This window comes from Dendropsophus ebraccatus, chromosome 14 (assembly GCF_027789765.1).
Source record: "Dendropsophus ebraccatus isolate aDenEbr1 chromosome 14, aDenEbr1.pat, whole genome shotgun sequence".
Taxonomy (NCBI): Eukaryota; Metazoa; Chordata; class Amphibia; order Anura; family Hylidae; genus Dendropsophus; species Dendropsophus ebraccatus.
In genome coordinates, this window is record NC_091467.1 from 65,531,437 (window position 1) to 65,556,047 (window position 24,611).

The 24,611-nt window shown below is 42.5% G+C and overlaps 1 protein-coding gene across 1 annotated transcript; it reads right to left on the reverse strand.

The window, feature by feature from the left end:
* Positions 1-392: 392 nt before the first annotated feature.
* Positions 393-22,172, reverse strand: LOC138771910 (oocyte zinc finger protein XlCOF7.1-like). The gene is made up of 18 exons (XM_069951911.1): positions 22,092-22,172; positions 21,774-21,878; positions 21,305-21,456; positions 20,987-21,094; positions 20,774-20,897; positions 20,590-20,690; positions 18,461-18,584; positions 16,671-17,593; positions 16,478-16,500; positions 10,961-11,087; positions 10,419-10,598; positions 10,206-10,329; positions 6,167-6,895; positions 4,682-4,764; positions 4,260-4,409; positions 3,642-3,821; positions 3,430-3,553; positions 393-1,164 (listed from the first exon to the last, which is right to left on the reverse strand). Exons 3-18 carry the CDS (start codon positions 21,380-21,382, stop codon positions 419-421), a joined length of 3,924 nt encoding a protein of 1,307 aa, XP_069808012.1. The 5' UTR covers positions 21,383-21,456; positions 21,774-21,878; positions 22,092-22,172; the 3' UTR covers positions 393-418.
* Positions 22,173-24,611: the final 2,439 nt, after the last annotated feature.

The window sequence follows — 24,611 nt, forward strand, 5'->3', positions numbered from 1 at the left end:
TACAGAAGAAAGATCACAGAGGTGAAGGGGAGTTGGTGAAGTCAAAGTGATACGCCACACTTCTTTCCAACTTGGGACAGCTCCAGAAAGTATGTAGGAGCGAGCCTTCTTTCCGCACAATTCCTCCAGCCCAACAGTGAGGCCTCCGGAAACATCCATTGAATACGGCACAGTATTGAAAGTAACTGTTGTATTCCTTTTCTTGTAATTTTCATTTGAAAAATATGAACACATTGGGGGAGATTTATCAAACATGGTGTAAAGTGAAACTGGCTCAGTCGCCCCTAGCAACCAATCAGATTCCATTTTTCATTCCTCACAGACTCTTTGGAAAATGAAAGGTGGAATCTGATTGGTTGCTAGGGACAACTGAGCCAGTTTCACTTTACACCATGTTTGATAAATCTCCCCCATTGGCTTAACCTGTGTGATTTAGTTTCTTCCGTGTGTGGACTTTTTGGTGCTTAACAAGATTTGATTTATGACCAAAACATTTCCCACATTCAGAACATGAAAATAATTTCTCTCCTGTATGAAGTCTCTGATGTTCAGTAAGAGTTGATTTAAGGCTGTAACATTTCCCACATTCTGAACATGAGTGTGGCTTCTCCCCCGTGTGACTTCCCTGATGTCTAATAAGATTTGATTTAATGTTAAAACATTTCCCACATTCTGCACACAAAAAAGGTTTTTCTCCTGTGTGAGTTCTATGATGTATTAAAAGTCTTGCTTTAGTAATAAAATCTTTCCCACATTCTGAACATGAAAATGGTTTTACCCCTGTGTGTAGTTTCCGATGATTAATAAGGGCTGATTTAGTACGAAAACATTTACCACATTCTGAACATGAAATGACCTTCTCACCTGTGTGAAATTTCTGATGTATAAGAAGAGATCTTTTAAGGACAAAACAATTTCCACATTCTGAACATGAAAATCTCCCTGACTCAGATCTTCCACTTTTGTGACTTCTATTCTTATCAGTCTGTGATGAATCAGAAGACGAAGCCTGTTTAATAGTATTGGGTGACAGATCTTTAGTGTGAAGGGCTGAGGGTATATCCGGGATAATGGCGGCCTCTTTATCTATATCTTGTGTGACACCACAATCCTCGGCCTTATGATCAGATATCAGCCGCCTCTCTGGGCTCCTGGTACAGTCACCTGCCGACAGAAGAAAAAAACTATGGATTATTAACCCAAAGATTATATAGAAATGTAATAACATTATATGAAGACCTCAAGACCCCCAGTGTACCTGGCCTAGGGATATAGCAGTGTTACAGGTGGTCTCTTCTGTTTTTGTACTCACTACAGTAATACAGTAACTTAAATTAAGAGCGTTTTTGTTTAAGAGCTCACAGTTTTACAAAATTGTAACTTGGTTTAAGAGCATTGCTTTGGTTTAAGAGCTCCCTGTACTGGTTGGGAGGGGGAGTGGGGGAGGGGAATGGTCTGCATAGCGGGGTCTACAGCCCTGTACTCTGACCCAGGAAGTCTCCCTCACCTTCCAAATCATATCAGATCCACTTCAGGCTGGGGCTTGCATCAGGGGACAGGACTGTGGAGGTAATCTCTCCATAGCTGTAACCCCTCTCTCCCCGGACAGAGAGCACTGCATGTATGTGCCCACATCTGCCCTGCCCATTCCTTTATGCTTCCTGCAGTCTGTCAGTCCTGATTGGTCCATGCTGAACACACACCCCTTCCCCATGTGACCACACAGACCTCTGACAGCAGCCCTGCTTCTCTATTCTAGCCTGTTGTACTACACTACTGCATTATGGGGATCTGCAGTTACATCCTGTATCTACAAACTGCTGCTGTGTTATCAGGGTTATGCAGTTACTATACATTATACACCACATGCTGCTATACTGTACAGTAACTTATATATCACATATCCAGCTGCTGTGTTATCAGGGTTATACAGTTACTATACATTATACACCACATGCTGCTATACTGTACAGTAACTTATACATCACATATCCAGCTGCTGCTGTGTTATCAGGGTTATACAGTTACTATACATTATACACCACATGCTGATATACTGTACAGTAACTTATACATCACATATCCAGCTGCTGTGTTATTAGGGTTATACAGTTACTATACATTATACACCACATGCTGCTATACTGTACAGTAACTTATACATCACATATCCAGCTGCAGTGTTATTAGGGTTATGCAGTTACTATACATTATACACCACAGTAACTTATAATATCACATATTCAGCTGTTTATAAATGTTTGTTTCATTAGTTTTACATGTTATTCAGAATATAAAATCATTATTTTTGGGGTGTGGAACCAATTCTCTGCATTTCAATCATTTCTTATGGGAAAATTTGCTTTGGTTTAAGAGTAGATTTGGATTATAAACACGGCCCCGGAACGAATTATGCTTGTAATCCAAGGGACCACTGAACCTCAGTTCCCGAACAATTTGGTATCTGAACTAAATTTCCCCCTGAAGTTTTGCTCAGTACTCGAACATAGCTTGGTATCCGAACAAAATCAGGGGGATAGCTGTCAGCTGGACTGATGTTCAGCTGCCAGTTAGAGGTGTTCGGGAACAGGAGCGGGCATTCCTGATCCCCGCAAAACAGTGAGAGGCAGGAGCTGGTGGCTTTTTAAAAAGCCGCCCTGTTCCTGCTCCTTTCAGCTGCGGGGGATACCCTGTAAAGAAGCAGCGATTCCCCTCATTATGATGGGATTCCCCGCTTCTTTACAGGGTGTCCCCCCGCAGCTGAGAGGAGCAGGGGCAGGGCGGCAAATTTAAAATGCCACCCGCTCCTGCCTCTCTCTAAAGAAGGGGGATTCCTATCATATTGATGGGAATCCCCCGCGCTGCTGGCCCACACTGCTCCCCTATCATCTTCCCCTGCTCCCTGTCAGCACTGACCTATCTCCCCAGATCCACCCTGCCGGCCCGGAGCATCTCTTGTGCGCTTCCCCAGCCCCGCTCACCAACTCCTTAGCTGCCTGTTCCCGCTGCTCCCTGCCGCCTCTGCGGGGTGATGGGAAGTCTGCAAAGGCAGCTGGGAGCAAGTGGCTAAGGAGTTGGTGAGCGGGGCTGGGGAAGCGCACAAGAGATGCTCCGGGCCGGCGGGGTGGATCTGGGGAGAGGCAGGAGCAGGTGGCTTTTTAAATTTGCAGCCCTGCTCCTGATCCTCTCAGCTCCAGGGGACACCCTGTAAAGAAATGGGGAATCCCATCATAATGAGGCAAATCCCCGCTCGGTTCTGGAACAACTTTCCAGAACCGATTATGTTCAAGAATTGAGGTACCACTATATATACTATAGTATATAGTGTATGTAGTGATGTCTATAACCTGGTGATGTGACTAGAGAGACTGGCTCCATTCTGTATATAGGGAGAAATAACGGCGGGGTGTATGTAGTCCTGTCTATTACCTGGTGATGGGAGGGGCGGCTGATCCTCCATCATGGCCTCCTTGTACTGATCCTTGTGTCCTTCTACATACTCCCACTCCTCCATGGAGAAATAGAGCGCCACGTCCTGACACCTTATAGGAACCTGACACACACAATGATCACACAGTCATCCCCCCATCCCTTCATAGCGTTCCTGTATAATGTCCCAGCATTCCCAGCAGCCTCCTCACCTCTCCAGTCAGCAGCTCCACCATCTTGTTGGTGAGTTCTAGGATCTTCTGCTCATTGATTTCCTCATGTATCAGGGGGTGAGGTGGGGGCCCCGGGATTGGGCTCAGGGTTCTTCCCCATCCCTCACACACAGGGGCCCCACAGCGCCCACTAGAGGTCTTCTTCACCACTGTGTAATCCTGGTTATGGAGATACAGTAATACATCTCACTACATACATTCCCAGAATCCCCCTCACCTCTCCAGTCATATCCATCTGTTATTACATAGAGAAGAATGGTGTCATGTGACATCACTCCCAGAATCCCTCTCACCTCTCCAGTCATATCTATCTGTTATTACATAGAGAAGAATGGTGTCATGTGACATCACTCCCAGAATCCCTCTCACCTCTCCAGTCATATCCATCTGTTATTACATAGAGAAGAATGGTGTCATGTGACATCACTCCCAGAATCCCTCTCACCTCTCCAGTCATATCCATCTGTTATTACATAGAGAAGAATGGTGTCATGTGACATCACTCCCAGAATCCCCCTCACCTCTCCAGTCATATCCATCTGTTATTACATAGAGAAGAATGGTGTCATGTGACATCACTCCCAGAATCCCCCTCACCTCTCCAGTAAGCTGGAATAGTATCTCTATGATGAGATTTATTATCCTCTCCGCCATCTTGTCCCTGTTCTTCTCCATCCTTGAGGAGTCATTCAGGACAAGTATATGATATAGAGCATATCCACTGAGAGGATTCTGTATTGCAGGACGCTGGACGAAAAGAAGACGACACGAAGTATAAACAACACAAAATAGAATTACTGGAGATAATAAGAGAAAATATTTGCTCCCTTAGTGACCGATATTACCCAACGATGAAAGCTGCCGGGAAACACCCCAAATTTAAAAGTCGTCATCCCCCCCCCCCCCCCCCCCCCAAAAAAAGGATACAAATAATTCAATAATGTTTTTGTATTTATCATCAAAATTTTCTATAACAAATCTTTAGCAAAATTTTTCACAAAAACTCATTAAGTTGATACCTGGTCCCCCTGGTGTCCTGACTGTCCACATACCTGACCTGCAGGGTGTACAGGACTGTGTGGCTGCTGTGTGCTTTCAGGACCTGCGATGATGTCACAGTCAGGAGATCACATGATCCGGTGCCGTCGTTCACAGTAGAGTAGCTCTCTGGTTACAGGACCTGCGGTGACATCACAGTCATGTGATCAGTCACATGGCGGGGAGGGGTGCAGACGCACTCACATATGTAGGGATATAACGTTTTTTGATTAACCCTTTCAGGACCGGTCCAGATAGCGCCTTGAGGACCAGAGCCCATTTTTGAAATCTGACCAGTCTCACTTTATGTGGTTATACCTCTGTGATGCTATACCTTATCCTCGCAATTCTGAGACTGTTCTCTGCTGACATATTGTACTTTAGATTAGTGGTAAAATTTGGCCGATATCCGTACAATTTTGGTGTGAAAATGCCCACATTTCATGAAAAAAACTAGAAAACCAGTTTTTTTTTTCTGTGGTCACCATGCGGGTTTAGTTATGTGATTGCCAGCGTCATTACAAACGCGGCAATACTGAATAAGTGTACTTTTTAATTTATTTCCTTTTTTTTCTACATTTATTATTTCATTGGGGGCTATGGGGATTTTATGTGTTGTGTACTTTATTTATTTTTTATTTATTCTAGGATGGCCCCCAGCCCGCACAGAGGACGGCGCTGGATCCAAGTTAGGTAAGATCCTTACACATACAGTATATTGTATTCATGATTTATATCACTAACTCGCTCACTTTCTCCTGTAGGACATATCACTTGGTATTAAAAGTTACTTTTTTTTTTTAATTCTGAATTTATTAAATTTGTCAGATATAGGAAAGAATACAACAAACGCCAAGTAGGAGTGGACTACAAATCAAAGGACGCAGGGTGTAACAAAGAAGGGGAAACAACACAAAACTCCCATAAACTTCTTTGTTATAATAAAAGGGATGTAGAAGGTGAGCTAGCACCCGAAACAACATGAAATCAGGGGGGAAGAGATAAAAGGGGAGGGGCATAAGAAAGAAACACCTACCACATCACTGAGAAGAGATTTGTATTCATCCATATCGATGTATTTGTATTCATCCGTATCGGTGAATTGGTCCCAATGGAACCAGGTACGGAAAAAACGAGAGGATCGGTCGCACAATTGGGAGGCTCCGGGTTTCCCCACAATGCCTGTATACACGATCTAGTAAGTTCTAAGAGGGATATCGGAGATGTACAGAAGAAAGATCACAGAGGTGAAGGGGAGTTGGTGAAGTCGAAGTGATACGCCACACTTCTTTCCAACTTGGGACAGCTCCAGAAAGTATACAGGAGCGAACCTGCTTTCTACACAATTCCTCCAGCCCAACAGCGAGGCCTCCGGAAACATCCATTGAATACGGCACAGTATTGAACGTAACTGTTGTATTCCTTTTCTTGTAATTTTCGTTTGCAAAATGTGAAGACATTGGCTTAACCTGTGTGATTTAGTTTCTTCCGTGTGTGGACTTTTTGGTGCTTAACAAGATGTGATTTATGACCAAAACATTTCCCACATTCAGAACATGAAAATAATTTCTCTCCTGTATGAAGTCTCTGATGTTCAGTAAGAGTTGATTTAAGGCTGTAACATTTCCCACATTCTGAACATGAGTGTGGCTTCTCCCCCCTGTGACTTCCCTGATGTCTAATAAGATTTGATTTAATGTTAAAACATTTCCCACATTCTACGCACAAAAAGGGTTTTTCTCCTGTGTGAGTTCTATGATGTATCAAAAGTCTTGATTTAGTAATAAAATATTTCCCACATTCTGAACATGAAAATGGTTTTACCCCTGTGTGAAGTTTCCGATGATTAATAAGGGCTGATTTAGTACGAAAACATTTACCACATTCTGAACATGAAATGACCTTCTCCCCTGTGTGAAATTTCTGATGTATAAGAAGAGATCTTTTAAGGACAAAACAATTTCCACATTCTGAACATGAAAATCTTCCACTTTTGTGACTTCTATTCTTATCAGTGTGTGATGAATCAGAAGACGGGGCCTGTTTAATAGTATCGGGTGACAGATCTTTAGTGTGAAGGGCTGAGGGTATATCCGGGATAATGGTGGCCTCTTTATCTGTATCTTGTGTGACACCACAATCCTCGGCTTTATAATCAGATATCAGCCGCCTCTCTGGGCTTCTGGTACAGTTACCTGCCGATAGAGAATAAAACTATGGATTATCAACCCAAAGATTATATAGAAATGAAATAACATTATATGAAGACCCCCAGTGTACCTGTCCTAGGGATATAGCTGTGTTACAGGTGGTCTCTTCTGTTTGTGTACTCACTACAGTCATGGCCAAAAGTTTTGAGAATGATACAAATATTAATTTTTACAAAGTCTACTGCTTCAGTTTTTAAAATGGCAATTTGCATATACTCCAGAATGGTATAAAGAGTGATCAGCTTAACAGCAATTACTTGCAAAGTCCATATTTGCCTAGAAAATTAACTTTATCCCCCAAAACACACTTCAACATAAATGCAGCCCTGCCTTAAAAGCAGGGCTGTGGAGTCGGTAAGCCGCAGCTCCGACTCCAACTTCGACTCCTGAATTTTATCAGGATCGACTCCAACTCCAGACTCCTGAATTTTATTAGGACCGACTCCCGATTCCAACTCCGATTCCTGCTCCTTCATAAATGGCCGGTCATATACCAGGGGAGTCATTTATCACACTGTGTCAGCAGCTTCTCCCTAATGTCCTACATGATCCTGGGGCGACTTCTGAGTGAATAAAGCAATACTGTATATAAAGCAGCTTCTCCTGTGTGTGCAGTGGATGCAGCCAGTCTCCAGCCTCCATCTCCTGAACAACTCAGAACTAGACTAGATGGAGCAGGTGGTCTTTTCCTGCTGACAATCTTCTATGTTTCTAACTAAATGTTCACCATACACAAAGAAACACTGCTAACACTGCCAAATCCCTGTGATACAGAGGGGTCAGCCATACTGATAGAGAGGGGTCACACATAGTGATGTTGAGGGTCACGCAATAGCATACACACACACAGCCTGCTGCAGCCATAGCGTGCGCGCACACACACACACACACACAGCCTGCTGCAGCCATAGCATACACACACAGCCTGCTGCAGCCATAGCATACACACACACAGCCTGCTGCAGCCATAGCACACATACATACATGCACACACACACAGCCTGCTGCAGCCATAGCACACACACATACATACATACATACACACACATCCTGCTGCAGCCATAGCACACACACATACATACATACACACACAGCCTGCTGCAGCCATAGCACACACACATACATACATACATACATACACACACATCCTGCTGCAGCCATAGCACACACACACACACACACACACACAGCCAGCTGCAGCCATAGAGCACACACACAACCTGCTGCAGCCATAGCACTCATACACACAGCTGCTGCCATAGAACACTGAAGAAAAACACACAATCTTCTCCCAGAGAGAAAATACCACATTGAGGACAGAGGTTACTGCTTCACTACTTATGGCTTCCCCTTCTCTATATTACACAGGATATCTTCATATTACCCTGCTGCTCATATACAGTCATCCAGCATCCAGGAAGAGAACAGCACAGATCTCCACCCACACAATGGACTCTTCCAGCTCAGAAACAAGCTGCCAAATAGTGGCTGACAACTTTTCCATGACCACCCTTATGTAATAGAACCAGTGTCCTATTACTGATATATTCCCCGACCACCCTTATGTAATAGGGCCAGTGTCCTATTACTGATATATTCCCCGACCACCCTTATCTAATAGAGCCAGTGACTTATTAGAATGTTGCTCATAAAATATATTGATGAGCAAAACTTATAAAATTCATATCAAAACTCAATTCAAAAATTTTTAAAGATTTTTTAAAGCTAAAGTCGGAGTCGGTAAATTTTTTTCCGACTCCAACTCCGACTCCAGCCAAAACTAGCTTTGACTCCAACTCCGACAAAAACTAGCTCCGACTCCACAGCCCTGCTTAAAAGGACCAGCTAACATTGTTTCAGTGATTGCTCCATTAACACAGGTGTGGGTGTTGATGAGGACACGGCTGGAGATCAATCTGTCATGATTAAGTAAGAATGACACCACTGGACACTTTAAAAGGAGGCTGTTGCTTAGCATCATTGTTTCTCTTCTGTTAACCATGGTTATCTCTAAAGAAACATGTGCAGTCATCATTGCACTGCACAAAAATGGCCTACAGGGAAGAGTATCGCAGCTGGAAAGATTGCACCTCAGTCAACAATCTATCGCATCATCAAGAACTTCAAGGAGAGAGGTTCCATTGTTGCCAAAAAGGCTCCAGGGCGCCCAAGAAAGACCAGAAAGCACCAGGACCGTGAGTGCAGGCAGGGCAGATGTGTGAAAGCAGGCAGGTGTGAGTGCATCTGCACGCACTGTGAGGCAGAAACTCTTGGAGCAAGGCCTCGTCTCAAAGAGGGCAGCAAAGAAGCCACTTCTCTCCAGAAAAAAACATCAGGGACAGACTAATATTCTGCAAAAGGTACAGGGAGTGGACTGCTGAGGACTGGGGTAAAGTCATTTTCTCTTATGAATCCCCTTTCCGATTGTTTGAGACATCTGGAAAACAGCTTATACAGAGAAGACGAGGTGAGCGCTTCCACCAGTCTTGTCTCATGCCAACTGTAACCGGCATCCTGAAACCATTCATATGTGGGGTTGCTTCTCAGCCAAGGGACTCGGCTCTTTCACAGTCTTGCCTAAAAACACAGCCATGAATAAAGAATGGTACCAGAATGTCCTCCGAGAGCAACTTCTCCCAACCGCCCAAGAGCAGTTTGGCCATCAACAATGCCTTTTCCAGCATGATGGAGCACCTTGCCATAAAGCAAAGGTGATAACTAAATGGCTCAGGGAACAAAACATAGAGATTTTGGGTCCATGGCCTGGAAACTCCCCAGATCCTAATCCCATTAAGAACTTGTGGTCAATCATCAAGAGACGGGTGGACAAACAAAAACCAACAAATTCTGACAAAATGCAAGCATTGATTGTGCAAGAATGGACTGCTATCAGTCAGGATTTGGTACAGAAGTTGATTGAGAGCAGCCAGGGAGAATTGCAGAGGTCCTGAAGAAGAAGGGTCAACACTGCAAATATTGACTTGCTGCATTAACTCATTCTAACTGTCAGTATAAGCTTCTGTTACTCATAATATGATTGCAATTATATTTATGTATGTGATAAAAACATCTGACAAACACACATAAAAACCAGAGGGCAGCAGATCATGTGAAAATATAATATTTGTGTCATTCTCAAAACTTTTGGCCATGACTATACATACTTTAGAATATATAGTGTATATGGTGATGTCTATTACCTGGTGTTGTGACTGTAGGGAACACATAGAGAGACTGACTCCATTCTGTATATAGGGAGAAATAACGGCGGGGTGTATGTAGTCCTGTCTATTACCTGGTGATCGGAGGGGCGGCTGATCCTCCATCATGGTCTCCTTGTACTGATCCTTGTGTCCTTCTACATACTCCCACTCCTCCATGGAGAAATAGAGCGCCACGTCCTGACACCTTATAGGAACCTGACACACACAATGATCACACAGTCATCCCCGCCATCCCTTTATAGCGTTCCTGTATAATGTCCCAGCATTCCCAGCAGCCTCCTCACCTCTCCAGTCAGCAGCTCCACCATCTTGTTGGTGAGTTCTAGGATCTTCTGCTCATTGATTTCCTCATGTATCAGGGGGTGAGGTGGGGGCCCCGGGATTGGTCTCAGGGTTCTTCCCCATCCCTCACACACAGGGGCCCCACAGCGCCCACTAGAGGTCTTCTTCACCACTGTGTAATCCTGGTTATGGAGATACAGTAATACATCTCACTACATACATTCCCAGAATCCCCCTCACCTCTCCAGTCATATCCATCTGTTATTACATAGAGAAGAATGGTGTCATGTGACATCACTCCCAGAATCCCCCTCACCTCTCCAGTCATATCCATCTGTTATTACATAGAGAAGAATGGTGTCATGTGACATCACTCCCAGAATCCCCCTCACCTCTCCAGTCATATCTATCTGTTATTACATAGAGAAGAATGGTGTCATGTGACATCACTCCCAGAATCCCCCTCACCTCTCTAGTCATATCCATCTGTTATTACATAGAGAAGAATGGTGTCATGTGACATCACTCCCAGAATCCCCCTCACCTCTCCAGTAAGCTGGAATAGTATCTCTAGAGTGAGATTTATTATCCTCTCCGCCATCTTGTCTCTGTCCTTATTCATCGTTGCGGGGTAAATCAGGAAAATATTGTTATATAGAAGACAGAGGATCCTTTATTATATGAACCTGAATGGAAAGAAAACGACAAAAAGTATAAAGCATACAAAAGCCGATCTAAAATAAATCAGACAATACGGGGAAATATTTAAGAAAATAAGTTTGTGCAGATATTGTACTCTCTGTATGGATTGGAACAAGAGTTGAATAAGTTGTTGCAACAACTTCCCTTTAGTTAGTTAAAGGGGAACTCCACATAAGGAAAACTGTTTTTCTATTAAAAGTCCATGTGTCTATATAATGTATTACAGTATCTGTGCGGTTCTGCCACACTGGTAGCTGATTGACTTCCAGGAAGTGAAGAAAAATGGCCCCTGTGCCAATCCACATTGTCTCCTGCTCCTTCTGCTCTCTCACCTTAGGAGACAAATATTCCATGCCTCTGTCTCACATTGTGTGTGTTTGCTGAGCACAGGCTGATGATGCAGGGAGGGGGCAGGAAGTGATGTCACAGGAGGCGTGGCTGGATCCCCCAATACCTGATTGATTGACTATCACTGGGTGTAACCTGCCCATAGCAACCAATCAGGGCTTAGCTTTCATTTCTCCGGGGGTGAGCTGTGGTTTGTTGCTATGGGAAGGTTAAACCAGTTTTTACTTTTCCCAATTTGACAGATCTGGTCCATAGAGTAGTGTTTAGAGTCAGTGTTGGGGCTTGGACGTTTCCACGACAACCTAAGACTGCTCACATACCGGCGCTGCAGAAGACTGTGCGGCTGCTGTGTGCTTACAGGACCTGCCATGATGTCACAGTCATGTGATCAGTAATATTGAGGGGAGGGAGGAGTCAGGGGATCACATGATCAGTGCTGGATGACCCGAAGTCTGTGTGTCTGATCAGAGTGTAATCACTGTGTATGATGTGTATAGAGCAGAGCTGTCTCTGTATGATGTGTATGGAGCAGAGCTGTCTCTGTATGATGTGTATATAGCAGAGCTGTCTCTGTATGATGTGTATATAGCAGAGCTGTCTCTGTGTGATGTGTATATAGCAGAGCTGTCTGTGTATGATGTGTGTATAGAGCAGAGCTGTCTCTGTATGATGTGTATATAGCAGAGCTGTCTGTGTATGATGTGTATATAGCAGAGCTGTCTGTGTATGATGTGTATATAGCAGAGCTGTCTCTGTATGATGTGTATATAGCAGAGCTGTCTGTGTATGATGTGTATATAGCAGAGCTGTCTCTGTATGATGTATATAGGAGAGCTGTCTCTGTATGATGTGTATATAGCAGAGCTGTCCCTGTATGATGTGTGTATAGCAGAGCTGTCTCTGTATGATGTGTATATAGCAGAGCTGTCTCTGTATGATGTGTATATAGCAGAGGTGTCTCTGTGTGATGTGTATATAGCAGAGCTGTCTCTGTATGATGTGTATATAGCAGAGCTGTCTGTATGATGTGTATATAGCAGAGCTGTCTCTGTATGATGTGTATATAGCAGAGCTGTCTCTGTATGATGTGTATATAGCAGAGCTGTCTCTGTATGATGTGTATATAGCAGAGGTGTCTCTGTGTGATGTGTATATAGCAGAGCTGTCTCTGTATGATGTGTATATAGCAGAGCTGTCTGTATGATGTGTATATAGCAGAGCTGTCTCTGTATGATGTGTATATAGCAGAGCTGTCTCTGTATGATGTGTATATAGCAGAGCTGTCTCTGTATGATGTGTATATAGCAGAGCTGTCTCTGTATGATGTGTATATAGCAGAGCTGTCTCTCTATGATGTGTATATAGCAGAGCTGTCTCTGTAGGATGTGTATATAGCAGAGCTGTCTCTGTATGATGTGTATATAGCAGAGCTGTCTCTGTATGATGTGTATAGAGCAGAGCTGTCTCTGTATGATGTGTATATAGCAGAGCTGTCTCTGTATGATGTGTATAGAGCAGAGCTGTCTCTGTATGATGTGTATATAGCAGAGCTGTCTCTGTATGATGTGTATATAGCAGAGCTGTCTCTGTATGATGTGTATATAGCAGAGCTGTCTCTGTATGATGTGTATATCGCAGAGCTGTCTGTATGATGTGTATATAGCAGAGCTGTCTGTATGATGTGTATATAGCAGAGCTGTCTCTATGTGTATATAGCAGAGCTGTCTCTGTATGATGTGTATATCGCAGAGCTGTCTGTATGATGTGTATATAGCAGAGCTGTCTGTATGATGTGTGTATAGCAGAGCTGTCTCTGTATGATGTGTATATAGCAGAGCTGTCTATGTATGATGTGTATATAGCAGAACTGTCTGTATGATGTGTATATAGCAGAGCTGTCTGTGTATGATGTGTGTATATAGCAGAGCTGTCTGTGTATGATGTGTGTATAGCAGAGCTGTCTCTGTATGATGTGTATATAGCAGAGCTGTCTCTGTATGATGTGTATATAGCAGAGCTGTCTCTGTATGATGTGTATATAGCAGAGCTGTCTCTGTATGATGTGTATATAGCAGAGCTGTCTCTGTATGATGTGTATATAGCAGAGCTGTCTCTGTATGATGTGTATATAGCAGAGCTGTCTCTCTATGATGTGTATATAGCAGAGCTGTCTCTGTAGGATGTGTATATAGCAGAGCTGTCTCTGTATGATGTGTATATAGCAGAGCTGTCTGTGAATGATGTGTATATAGCAGAGCTGTCTCTGTATGATGTGTATATAGCAGAGCTGTCTCTGTATGATGTGTATAGAGCAGAGCTGTCTCTGTATGATGTGTATATAGCAGAGCTGTCTCTGTATGATGTGTATAGAGCAGAGCTGTCTCTATGTGTATATAGCAGAGCTGTCTCTGTATGATGTGTATATAGCAGAGCTGTCTGTATGATGTGTATATAGCAGAGCTGTCTGTATGTGTGTATAGCAGAGCTGTCTCTGTATGATGTGTGTATAGCAGAACTGTCTGTATGATGTGTATATAGCAGAGCTGTCTCTGTGTGATGTGTATATAGCAGAGCTGTCTCTGTGTGATGTGTATATAGCAGAGCTGTCTGTGTATGATGTGTATATAGCAGAGCTGTCTGTGTTTGATGTGTATATAGCAGAGCTGTCTCTGTGTATGTGTATATAGCAGAGCTGTCTCTGTATGATGTGTATATAGCAGAGTTGTCTCTGTATGATGTGTATATAGCAGAGCTGTCTCTGTATGATGTGTATATAGCAGAGCTGTCTCTGTATGATGCGTAAGGAGCAGAGCTGTCTGTGTATGATGTGTATAGAGTAGAGCTGTCTCTGTAGGATGTGTATATAGCAGAGCTGTTTCTGTATGATGTGTATATAGCAGAGCTGTCTCTGTAGGATGTGTGTATAGCAGAGCTGTCTCTGTGTGATGTGTATAGCAGAGCTGTTTGTGTATGATGTGTATATAGCAGAGCTGTCTGTGTATGATGTGTATATAGCAGAGTTGTCTCTGTATGATGTGTATATAGCAGAGCTGTCTCTGTATGATGTGTATATAGCAGAACTGTCTCTGTATGATGTGTATAGAGCAGAGCTGTCTCTGTATGATGTGTATATAGCAGAGCTGTCTCTGTATGTTGTGTATATAGCAGAGCTGTCTCTGTATGATGTGTATATAGCAGAGCTGTCTCTGTATGATGTGTATAGAGCAGAGCTGTCTCTGTATGATGTGTATATAGCAGAGCTGTCTCTGTATGATGTGTATAGAGCAGAGCTGTCTCTGTATGATGTGTATAGAGCAGAGCTGTCTCTGTATGATGTGTATAGAGCAGAGCTGTCTCTGTATGATGTGTATATAGCAGAGCTGTATCAGTAGGATGTGTATATAGCAGAGCTGTATCTGTATGATGTGTATATAGCAGAGCTGTCTCTGTATGATGTGTATATAGCAGAGCTGTCTCTGTATGATGTGTATATAGCAGAGCTGTCTCTGTATGATGTGTATATAGCAGAGTTGTCTCTGTATGATGTGTATATAGCAGAGCTGTGATGGAGCGGCTGGTAGTATGAGCACGGCCTTATACATGACTGCAGCAGAGCGCTGTATGTTATGTTCACATAATGCTGCAGCCTCTTTGGTAAATAATCTCTCTATATTCAGGCCAATAATAATTATCGCCATACATTCTCCCAGTTGTTTATATAAGAATGTTCCAACAATATATCTGATTTGTAATGAGTTTTATGGAGTATATCAAGTGCTTTAACATTTATTAAGGGAGACTCCCACATTGATTCTCCAAAATGCACAATAGAGTCCCATCATTCTGACCACTTCTTACTATTAATATCGGAAGTGTGTAGCACGTAAAGGAGTTGGTAGGTATATAATGTGCTCCAGTATTCGCCGCAGTATCAGGATTAAAGCGACTCTGTACCCACAATCTGACCCCCCAAACCACTTGTAGCTTCGGATAGCTGCTTTTAATCCAAGACCTGTCCTGGGGTCTGTTCGGCAGGTGATGCAGTAATTGTCCTAAACAACAACTTTTAAACTTGCAGCCCTGTGTCAAATTGGCGTGACCTACAGTGTATGTCCGCCCTAGAATTGCAACGCCCCCCCGCCCTCCTCATCACTAGGAACGCCCCCTGGCAGGATATTTCCTATTCCTCACCTGAACAGTGTACAAAGCGATACAGTAAAAACTATTCCTGGTTTATCTCTTCTCAGTTGTCTACCACACTCCAATCCAGCCCATCTAGCTGCTGTATGTGGTGCACATGGCAGTCTGATTGTGTATGTTTCTATACATTTGTATATAGATAAAAGGAACTTCCTTATTCTGACCAACATCTCAAATGGTTCTGGCAGAGATAGAACGCTGTGTCCCACTTCTCAAGATGGGAAGACTCCATTAATAAATTCATATAGTGTTGGGGCTATGGGACAAACATAAGAAAGCTATACTTACCTACCCCAGCTCCCTGCATCCATTCACCACCATTTCTTATCATCTATTGGTAAGGTGCTATTCTTGTTATTTTTACCTGCCACCATTGATTCCTACATTTTTTTTTGCAACTATCTCCTTGTTATATAGTCTGCCCCTACTGTAAGTCTTGGGGTATCTGAGTGCTAGGAAGGATGACTTCCTCCAGTTTGCCTTTTTGTGATAGGCCACAAAATGTAGCACACAAAAACAAATAAAAAAAATTATTTGTTTGGTATCATTATTAGTCTTAAAAGATATTCAAAATTTGAAAATAGCATTTATTTTTTTTTTACTCAATTTAGGTGTTTTAAACAAATAAACATAGATATATACAAATACACAGATACCGAATCCACTAAGTTATACTAACAAAGTATAACATCAGAGAAAAAAAGAAAAACTCAGAATCATTTAGAAGTAAAAGTATTTCAAAATGATTACAACCAACATAAAGTGACAAAAGACGGAGTAAAAAAAATAAAAAAATTACAACTTGTCCTACAGAACAAAAGCCTCCACACAACCCTATAAACAGAAAAAATAGAATAATACAAACTATACAAAGTAGTTATTCCAATAACCATATCAGCTTGTAGAGTAAAGTTGATTTGTAGTTAAAACATTTTCCGCACTCCTAACATGAACATGGCTTTGCCTCTGTGCAGTTACTTTTCTGTTTAACACGGTGCGAATTAGGCATAAAACATATCCCACAAATTTGGACACGAACTTGGATTCTGTATGTGACTTTTTTGATGGGCAACCATACTTGATCTCCGAATAAAACATTTCCCACATTCTGAACAGGCATATGGTTTCTCCCCTGTGTGAATCCTCTGATGTTCCATAAGAGATGACTTTGTGGTATAACACTTCTTACATTCTGAACATGAAAATGACTTCCCTCCTAAGTGAGTTCTCTGATGAGTAGCAAGTTCTGATTTCTGGGCAAAACATTTGTTACATTCTAAACACGAAAACGTCTTTTCCCCTGTGTGTCTTTTCTTGTGTGCGACGAGATTCGATTTAATGCTGTAACATTTTCCACATACTGAACATGAAAATGGCTTCTCCCCTGTGTGAGTTCTTTGATGTCCAATAAGAGTCGATTTAACGCTAAAACATTTCCCACATTCTGCACATAAGTATGGCTTCTCCCCTGTGTGAATTCTCTGATGTTTAACCAGATCTGATTTAATTCTGTAACATTTCCCACATTCTGGGCACGGAAATGGCTTGGCCCCTGTGTGAATTCTCAGATGTGTAACAAGAGTTGATTTAATGGTGAAACATCTCCCACACTCTGGACATGGGAATGGCTTCTCCCCTGTGTGAGTTCTCTGATGTATAACAAGAGACTTTTTAAGGGCATAACATTTCCCACATTCTGAACATGGATAAGATTCTTGATGTTGGACACCTTTTCTGCTACCTCTTCGTTTCTGTGATGAATTAGAAGATGGGATTTCTCTAACAGTATCGGACAATAACGTTTTACTTTCAGAGGGGATATCTGGGATAACTCCATGCTCTTCATACGTATCTTCTGTGATACCACAATCCTCTGTTTTAAGGTCTGGAGGCATCAGCCATCCCTCTGGGCTCCTGGTACAGTCATCTGCCAGAGATACAACCGATCTGATTAGTTTTGAATATAACTTAAAATTAAATTAACCCTTCAAGGACACCATGGATTTTGGCCGTAAGGACCAATTTTAATTTTTGTGTTTTTGTTTTATCCTCCCTGATAGTGCTTTGATTTTATCACCTGCAGGGCTGATTGGGGCATTATTTTTTTTGCACCATAATCTCTAGTTTTTATTAGTATCATGTTTTTATATATTTATTTAAAACTTTTTTAAAAAATGATTTTTTTTCTGATAAATAATGTGCCAAAAAAACACAATCCTTGCCCTTTTTCCCCTCTTTTTGTTTACGCCGTTCGCCATATACGGGAATAGTATTGTTCTAATATAATAGATTGGACAATTGCGCACACTACAATATGTAATATCTTTGTTTATTTTCACGTTTTATTTGTAAAATGGTAAAAGGGGGGTGATTTAAACTTTTATTGGGGGGAGGGGCTATGTCCTATTTTTAAAAACTAGTCCCAGGGGACTATTACCTGTAATCATTAGATTGCATATACTGATCAATGCTATGCCATTGCATAGCATTGATCCGTGTTATCAGCGCCCTGAACATGACCACAGAGGTAAGTATTAGTCCTCCACAAGTCAGGGAAAACAATTGGGGGTGTTGATGGGACAGTGACAGGAGCTCAGCTTCTGTCAATGACACTTAAATGCAGCTATTGGTGGCATTTAAAGGGCTAATGACAAGCAGCAGCACGATCACTGCTGCCCGTCGATCACCGTGGTCCAAAAAGAAGAATATAAAGGCAAAAAAAATTTAAGTATGTAAAACTTTATGATTTGCATAAATCTTTGACTCTTCTCTGTAGTCAGTGGTCACTACTCACCTGGGTAGCTGTCACCTGTAGGAACGTCCCCTATACACGGCTCATCATCGCTCCAGTACGGCTCTTCTTTTACTATTATGTCTATAAAATTAATATCGTTCTCTTCTTTAAACTGATCCATAAACTGTGGAGGAAATATTATAATAGTCATCAGATCACAAGAATATTATAAGGCTAGGCTCACATCTTCCCATCTGTTTCAGTACTTTTAAGTTATAGATATATGACATATATATATATATATATATATATATATATATATATAACACACATATAGATAAACGTGGTCAACCGTGTTTTTGTGTGCATAAAAAAGGTCAATTAAAACAGAAACATTCTACAGTATGGAATACAACAGCATCAGTTTTTCTCTTTAAAAATGCACTCAGTGTGAACCCAGACGAAGTGACCGGAGAATATTATTACTTATCATTACAGCTGTAGATATCTGAGGCCAGTATGTGCAGGTTATATATATCCAATATGTGCAGGTCTCCTATATATCCAATATGTGCAGGTTATATATATCCAATATGTGCAGGTCTCCTATATATCCAATATGTGCAGGTCTCCTATATATCCAATATGTGCAGGTCTCCTATATATCCAATATGTGCAGGTCTCCTATATATCCAATATGTGCAGGTCTCCTATATATCCAATATGTGCAGGTCTCCTATATATCCAATATGTGCAGGTCTCCTATATATCCAGTATGTGCAGGTCTCCTATATATCCAATATGTGCAGGTCTCCTATATATCCAATATGTGCAGGTCTCCTATATACCCAATATGTGCAGGTTATATATATATCCAATATGTGCAGGTCTCCTGTATATCCAGTATGTGCAGGTCTCCTATATATCCAATATGTGCAGGTTATATATATATCCAATATGTGCAGGTCTCCTATATATCCAATATGAGCAGGTCTCCTATATATCCAATATGTGCAGGTCTCCTATATATCCAATATGTGCAGGTCTCCTATATATCCAATATGTGCAGGTCTCCTATATATCCAGTATGTGCAGGTCTCCTATATATCCAATATGTGCAGGTCTCCTATATATCCAATATGTGCAGGTCTCCTATATACCCAATATGTGCAGGTTATATATATATATCCAATATGTGCAGGTCTCCTGTATATCCAATATGTGCAGGTCTCCTATATATCCAATATGTGCAGGTCTCCTATATATCCAATATGTGCAGGTCTCCTATATATCCAATATGTGCAGGTCTCCTATATATCCAATATGTGCAGGTCTCCTATATATCCAATATGTGCAGGTCTCCTGTATATCCAATATGTGCAGGTCTCCTATCTATCCAATATGTGCAGGTCTCCTATATATCCAATATGTGCAGGTCTCCTATATATCCAATATGTGCAGGTCTCCTATATATCCAATATGTGCAGGTCTCCTATATATCCAATATGTGCAGGTCTCCTGTATATCCAATATGTGCAGGTCTCCTATCTATCCAATATGTGCAGGTCTCCTATATATCCAATATGTGCAGGTCTCCTATATATCCAATATGTGCAGGTCTCCTGTATATCCAATATGTGCAGGTCTCCTATATACCCAATATGTGCAGGTCTCCTATATATCCAATATGTGCAGGTCTCCTATATACCCAATATGTGCAGGTCTCCTATATACCCAATATGTGCAGGTCTCCTATATATCCAATATGTGCAGGTCTCCTGTATATCCAGTATGTGCAGGTCTCCTATATACCCAATATGTGCAGGTCTCCTATATATCCAATATGTGCAGGTCTCCTGTATATCCAATATGTGCAGGTCTCCTGTATATCCAATATGTGCAGGTCTCCTATATATCCAATATGTGCAGGTCTCCTGTATATCCAATATGTGCAGGTCTCCTATATACCCAATATGTGGGTCCCCGATTCCCTCCAGCAGTCTCCATAATCAGAACATAGTGAGGAGACAGAGACAACATCTAATGTCTACAGTCACCTGTAATCCCGCCATCTCCTCTATGTATAAATCATATAATATAAGATAATATAAGACAATACCGGACACAAGCCCCTCACAGCCCCTCTACACATCACAGGGAAGACATCACGGAGCCTCATCTCCAGCTACCTGATCATCCTGGGGGACATTGTGATTCTCTTCTGGACAATCCTGAGGAAGAAGAAGAGGACGGGGACATCTCTCTGGTGTTGTTCTCTTACTGGATGTGGCTGTAGGGAACACATAGAGAGACTGACTCCATTCTGTATATAGGGAGAAATAACGGCGGGGTGTATGTAGTCCTGTCTATTACCTGGTGATGGGAGGGGCGGCTGATCCTCCATCATGGCCTCCTTGTACTGATCCTTGTGTCCTTCTACATACTCCCACTCCTCCATGGAGAAATAGAGCGCCACGTCCTGACACCTTATAGGAACCTGACACACACAATGGTCACACAGTCATCCCCCCCATCCCTTCATAGCGTTCCTGTATAATGTCCCAGCATTCCCAGCAGCCTCCTCACCTCTCCAGTCAGCAGCTCCACCATCTTGTTGGTGAGTTCTAGGATCTTCTGCTCATTGATTTCCTCATGTATCAGGGGGTGAGGTGGGGGCCCCGGGATTGTGTAATCCTGGTTATGGAGATACAGTAATACATATCACTACATACATTCCCAGAATCCCCCTCACCTCTCCAGTCATATCTATCTGTTATTACATAGAGAAGAATGGTGTCATGTGACATCACTCCCAGAATCCCCCTCACCTCTCCAGTCATATCCATCTGTTATTACATAGAGAAGAATGGTGTCATGTGACATCACTCCCAGAATCCCCCTCACCTCTCCAGTAAGCTGGAATAATATCTCTAGGGTGAGATTTATTATCCCCTCCGCCATCTTGTCCCTGTCCCGATCCATCCTCGAGGAGTCAGTCAGTTATCAGGTGACTCTTGTAGAGATGATAGCAATCCAGAATCTTATATTGTAGGGACCTGAATTAAAAGAAGAGAATGTAAAAACTACCCAGATTCCATGTAAAAAGTACAATAATAGGAAATGGGAAACACTGGAAGAAAAAAAACTGGGATCAGAATTGGTAATTGAAAAGCTAATTCATCAATACAGGAAACGTGGTCTCCATCTTCCGTCACTTCTGTAAACCGATGAGAATATTATTTGAATAAAATGTCCTTCAGTTTCTAGAAGACATATTCACTCGTTACTTGATAATCAAAATGTATAAGAATAAAATAGCTTGATGAGAATTATAGTGGTCACAAGCTTCAGGACATTGCCCAACTAGTTTCACCTTGTGGCTTCATCAGGGGTGGGAATCTGAATTTCGAGGATTTTTGGCTTGAATGTGTTCTTGTAGTTTACACCACCCGGGGACTTGAAGCATCTTTCTTGACCACTAAAATGGGGAGTAAAAACTGGAGTTTAAAAAATAAAAAATTATAGTGAAGTGGTAAAACACAAAAACTGGGCACTACTGTTTTTATGGACAGTACAGAGGACAGAGTTAATACTCTGCAATATTGTTTATTATACATATATGGTACCAGACCTCTCCCAATAATCACAAATCAATTTTTTTTTCGCTTTGTCTAATAGGAACCTTACATACCTGACCCTCAGAGCTGTACAGGAGCTGTGTGCCTGCTCTGTGCTGACAGGACCTGTGGTGATGTCACAGTCATGTGATCAGTCACATGGAGGGGAGGAGCGAGGGATCAGGTGGTGATCTGCTCCAGTGTATGCTCAACGTTGTGTGGCAGCATGACCTGATATATATATGTGTGTGTGTGTATATAGCAGAGCTGTCTCTGTATGATGTGTATATAGCAGAGTTGTCTCTGTATGATGTGTATATAGCAGAGCTGTCTGTGTATGATGTGTATATAGCAGAGCTGTCTCTGTATGATGTGTATATAGCAGAGCTGTCTCTGTATGATGTGTATATAGCAGAGCTGTCTCTGTATGATGTGTATATAGCAGAGCTGTCTCTGTATGATGTGTATATAGCAGAGCTGTCTCTATGATGTGTGTATATAGCAGAGCTGTCTCTGTATGATGTGAGTGGAGCAGAGCTGTCTCTGTATGATGTGTATATAGCAGAGCTGTCTCTATGATGTGAGCGGAGCAGAGCTGTCTCTGTATGATGTGTATATAGCAGAGCTGTCTCTGTATGATGTGTATATAGCAGAGCTGTCTCTATGATGTGAGTGGAGCAGAGCTGTCTCTGTATGATGTGAGAGGAGCAGAGCTGTCTCTATATGATGTGAGTGGAGCAGAGCTGTCTCTATGATGTGAGCGGAGCAGAGCTGTCTCTGTATGATGTGAGCGGAGCAGAGCTGTCTCTGTATGATGTGAGCGGAGCAGAGCTGTCTGTATGATGTGAGCGGAGCAGAGCTGTCTCTGTATGATGTGAGTAGAGCAGAGCTGTCTCTGTATGATGTGAGCGGAGCAGAGCTGTCTCTGTATGATGTGAGCGGAGCAGAGCTGTCTCTGTATGATGTGAGCGGAGCAGAGCTGTCTCTGTATGATGTGAGTAGAGCAGAGCTGTCTCTATGATGTGAGCGGAGCAGAGCTGTCTCTGTATGATGTGAGCGGAGCAGAGCTGTCTCTATGATGTGAGCGGAGCAGAGCTGTCTCTGTATGATGTGAGTGGAGCAGAGCTGTCTCTGTATGATGTGAGTGGAGCAGAGCTATCTCTGTATGATGTGAGTGGAGCAGAGCTGTCTCTGTATGATGTGAGTGGAGCAGAGCTGTCTCTGTATGATGTGAGTGGAGCAGAGCTGTCTCTATGATGTGAGCGGAGCAGAGCTGTCTCTATATGATGTGAGCGGAGCAGAGCTGTCTCTGTATGATGTGAGCGGAGCAGAGCTGTCTCTGTATGATGTGAGCGGAGCAGAGGTGTCTGTATGATGTGAGCGGAGCAGAGCTGTCTCTGTATGATGTGAGTAGAGCAGAGCTGTCTCTATGATGTGAGCGGAGCAGAGCTGTCTCTGTATGATGTGAGCGGAGCAGAGCTGTCTCTGTATGATGTGAGTGGAGCAGAGCTGTCTCTGTATGATGTGAGTGGAGCAGAGGTGTCTGTATGATGTGAGCGGAGCAGAGCTGTCTCTGTATGATGTGAGTAGAGCAGAGCTGTCTCTATGATGTGAGCGGAGCAGAGCTGTCTCTGTATGATGTGAGCGGAGCAGAGCTGTCTCTGTATGATGTGAGCGGAGCAGAGCTGTCTCTGTATGATGTGAGCGGAGCAGAGCTGTCTCTGTATGATGTGAGCGGAGCAGAGCTGTCTCTGTATGATGTGAGCGGAGCAGAGCTGTCTCTGTATGATGTGTATATAGCAGAGCTGTCTCTATGATGTGAGCGGAGCAGAGCTGTCTCTGTATGATGTGAGCGGAGCAGAGCTGTCTCTGTATGATGTGAGTGGAGCAGAGCTGTCTCTGTATGATGTGAGTGGAGCAGAGCTGTCTCTATGATGTGAGCGGAGCAGAGCTGTCTCTGTATGATGTGAGTGGAGCAGAGCTGTCTCTCTATGATGTGAGCGGAGCAGAGCTGTCTCTGTATGATGTGAGTGGAGCAGAGCTGTCTCTGTATGATGTGAGTGGAGCAGAGCTGTCTAGGTGAAATGTAATTAGACTGGAACAAAGTGGCTCAATGGGGGACTCTGGAGAGTAACATTAATATACATTGCTTGAATAAAGTGTAACTACCATTTTTAAAATCATGTGATGTTTTTCTAAATTGTGTAATTAACAGCAACTGTTATTGTGTGTTTACACAAGCAGATTTATCTGACAGATTTTTTAAGCCAAAGCCAGGAACAGACTACAAACAGGGAACAGGTCATAAAGGAAAGACAGATTTCTCCTCTTTTTTAAATCCATTCCTGGCTTTGGCTTCCAGAATCTGTCAGATAAATCTGCCTGTGTAAACGCACCATTACCATAACAGGTAGTGGCAATAACTAAATCACACTTGCAGCCAGTTGACATGGATTAAAGTTGACGCAACCTCTGTCCTGTGTCCTTGTGTGACCACATTGAGGCTGGGTTCACACTACGTATATTTCAGTCAGTATTGTGGTCCTCATATTGCAACCAAAACCAGGAGTGGATTAAAAACACAGAAAGGATCT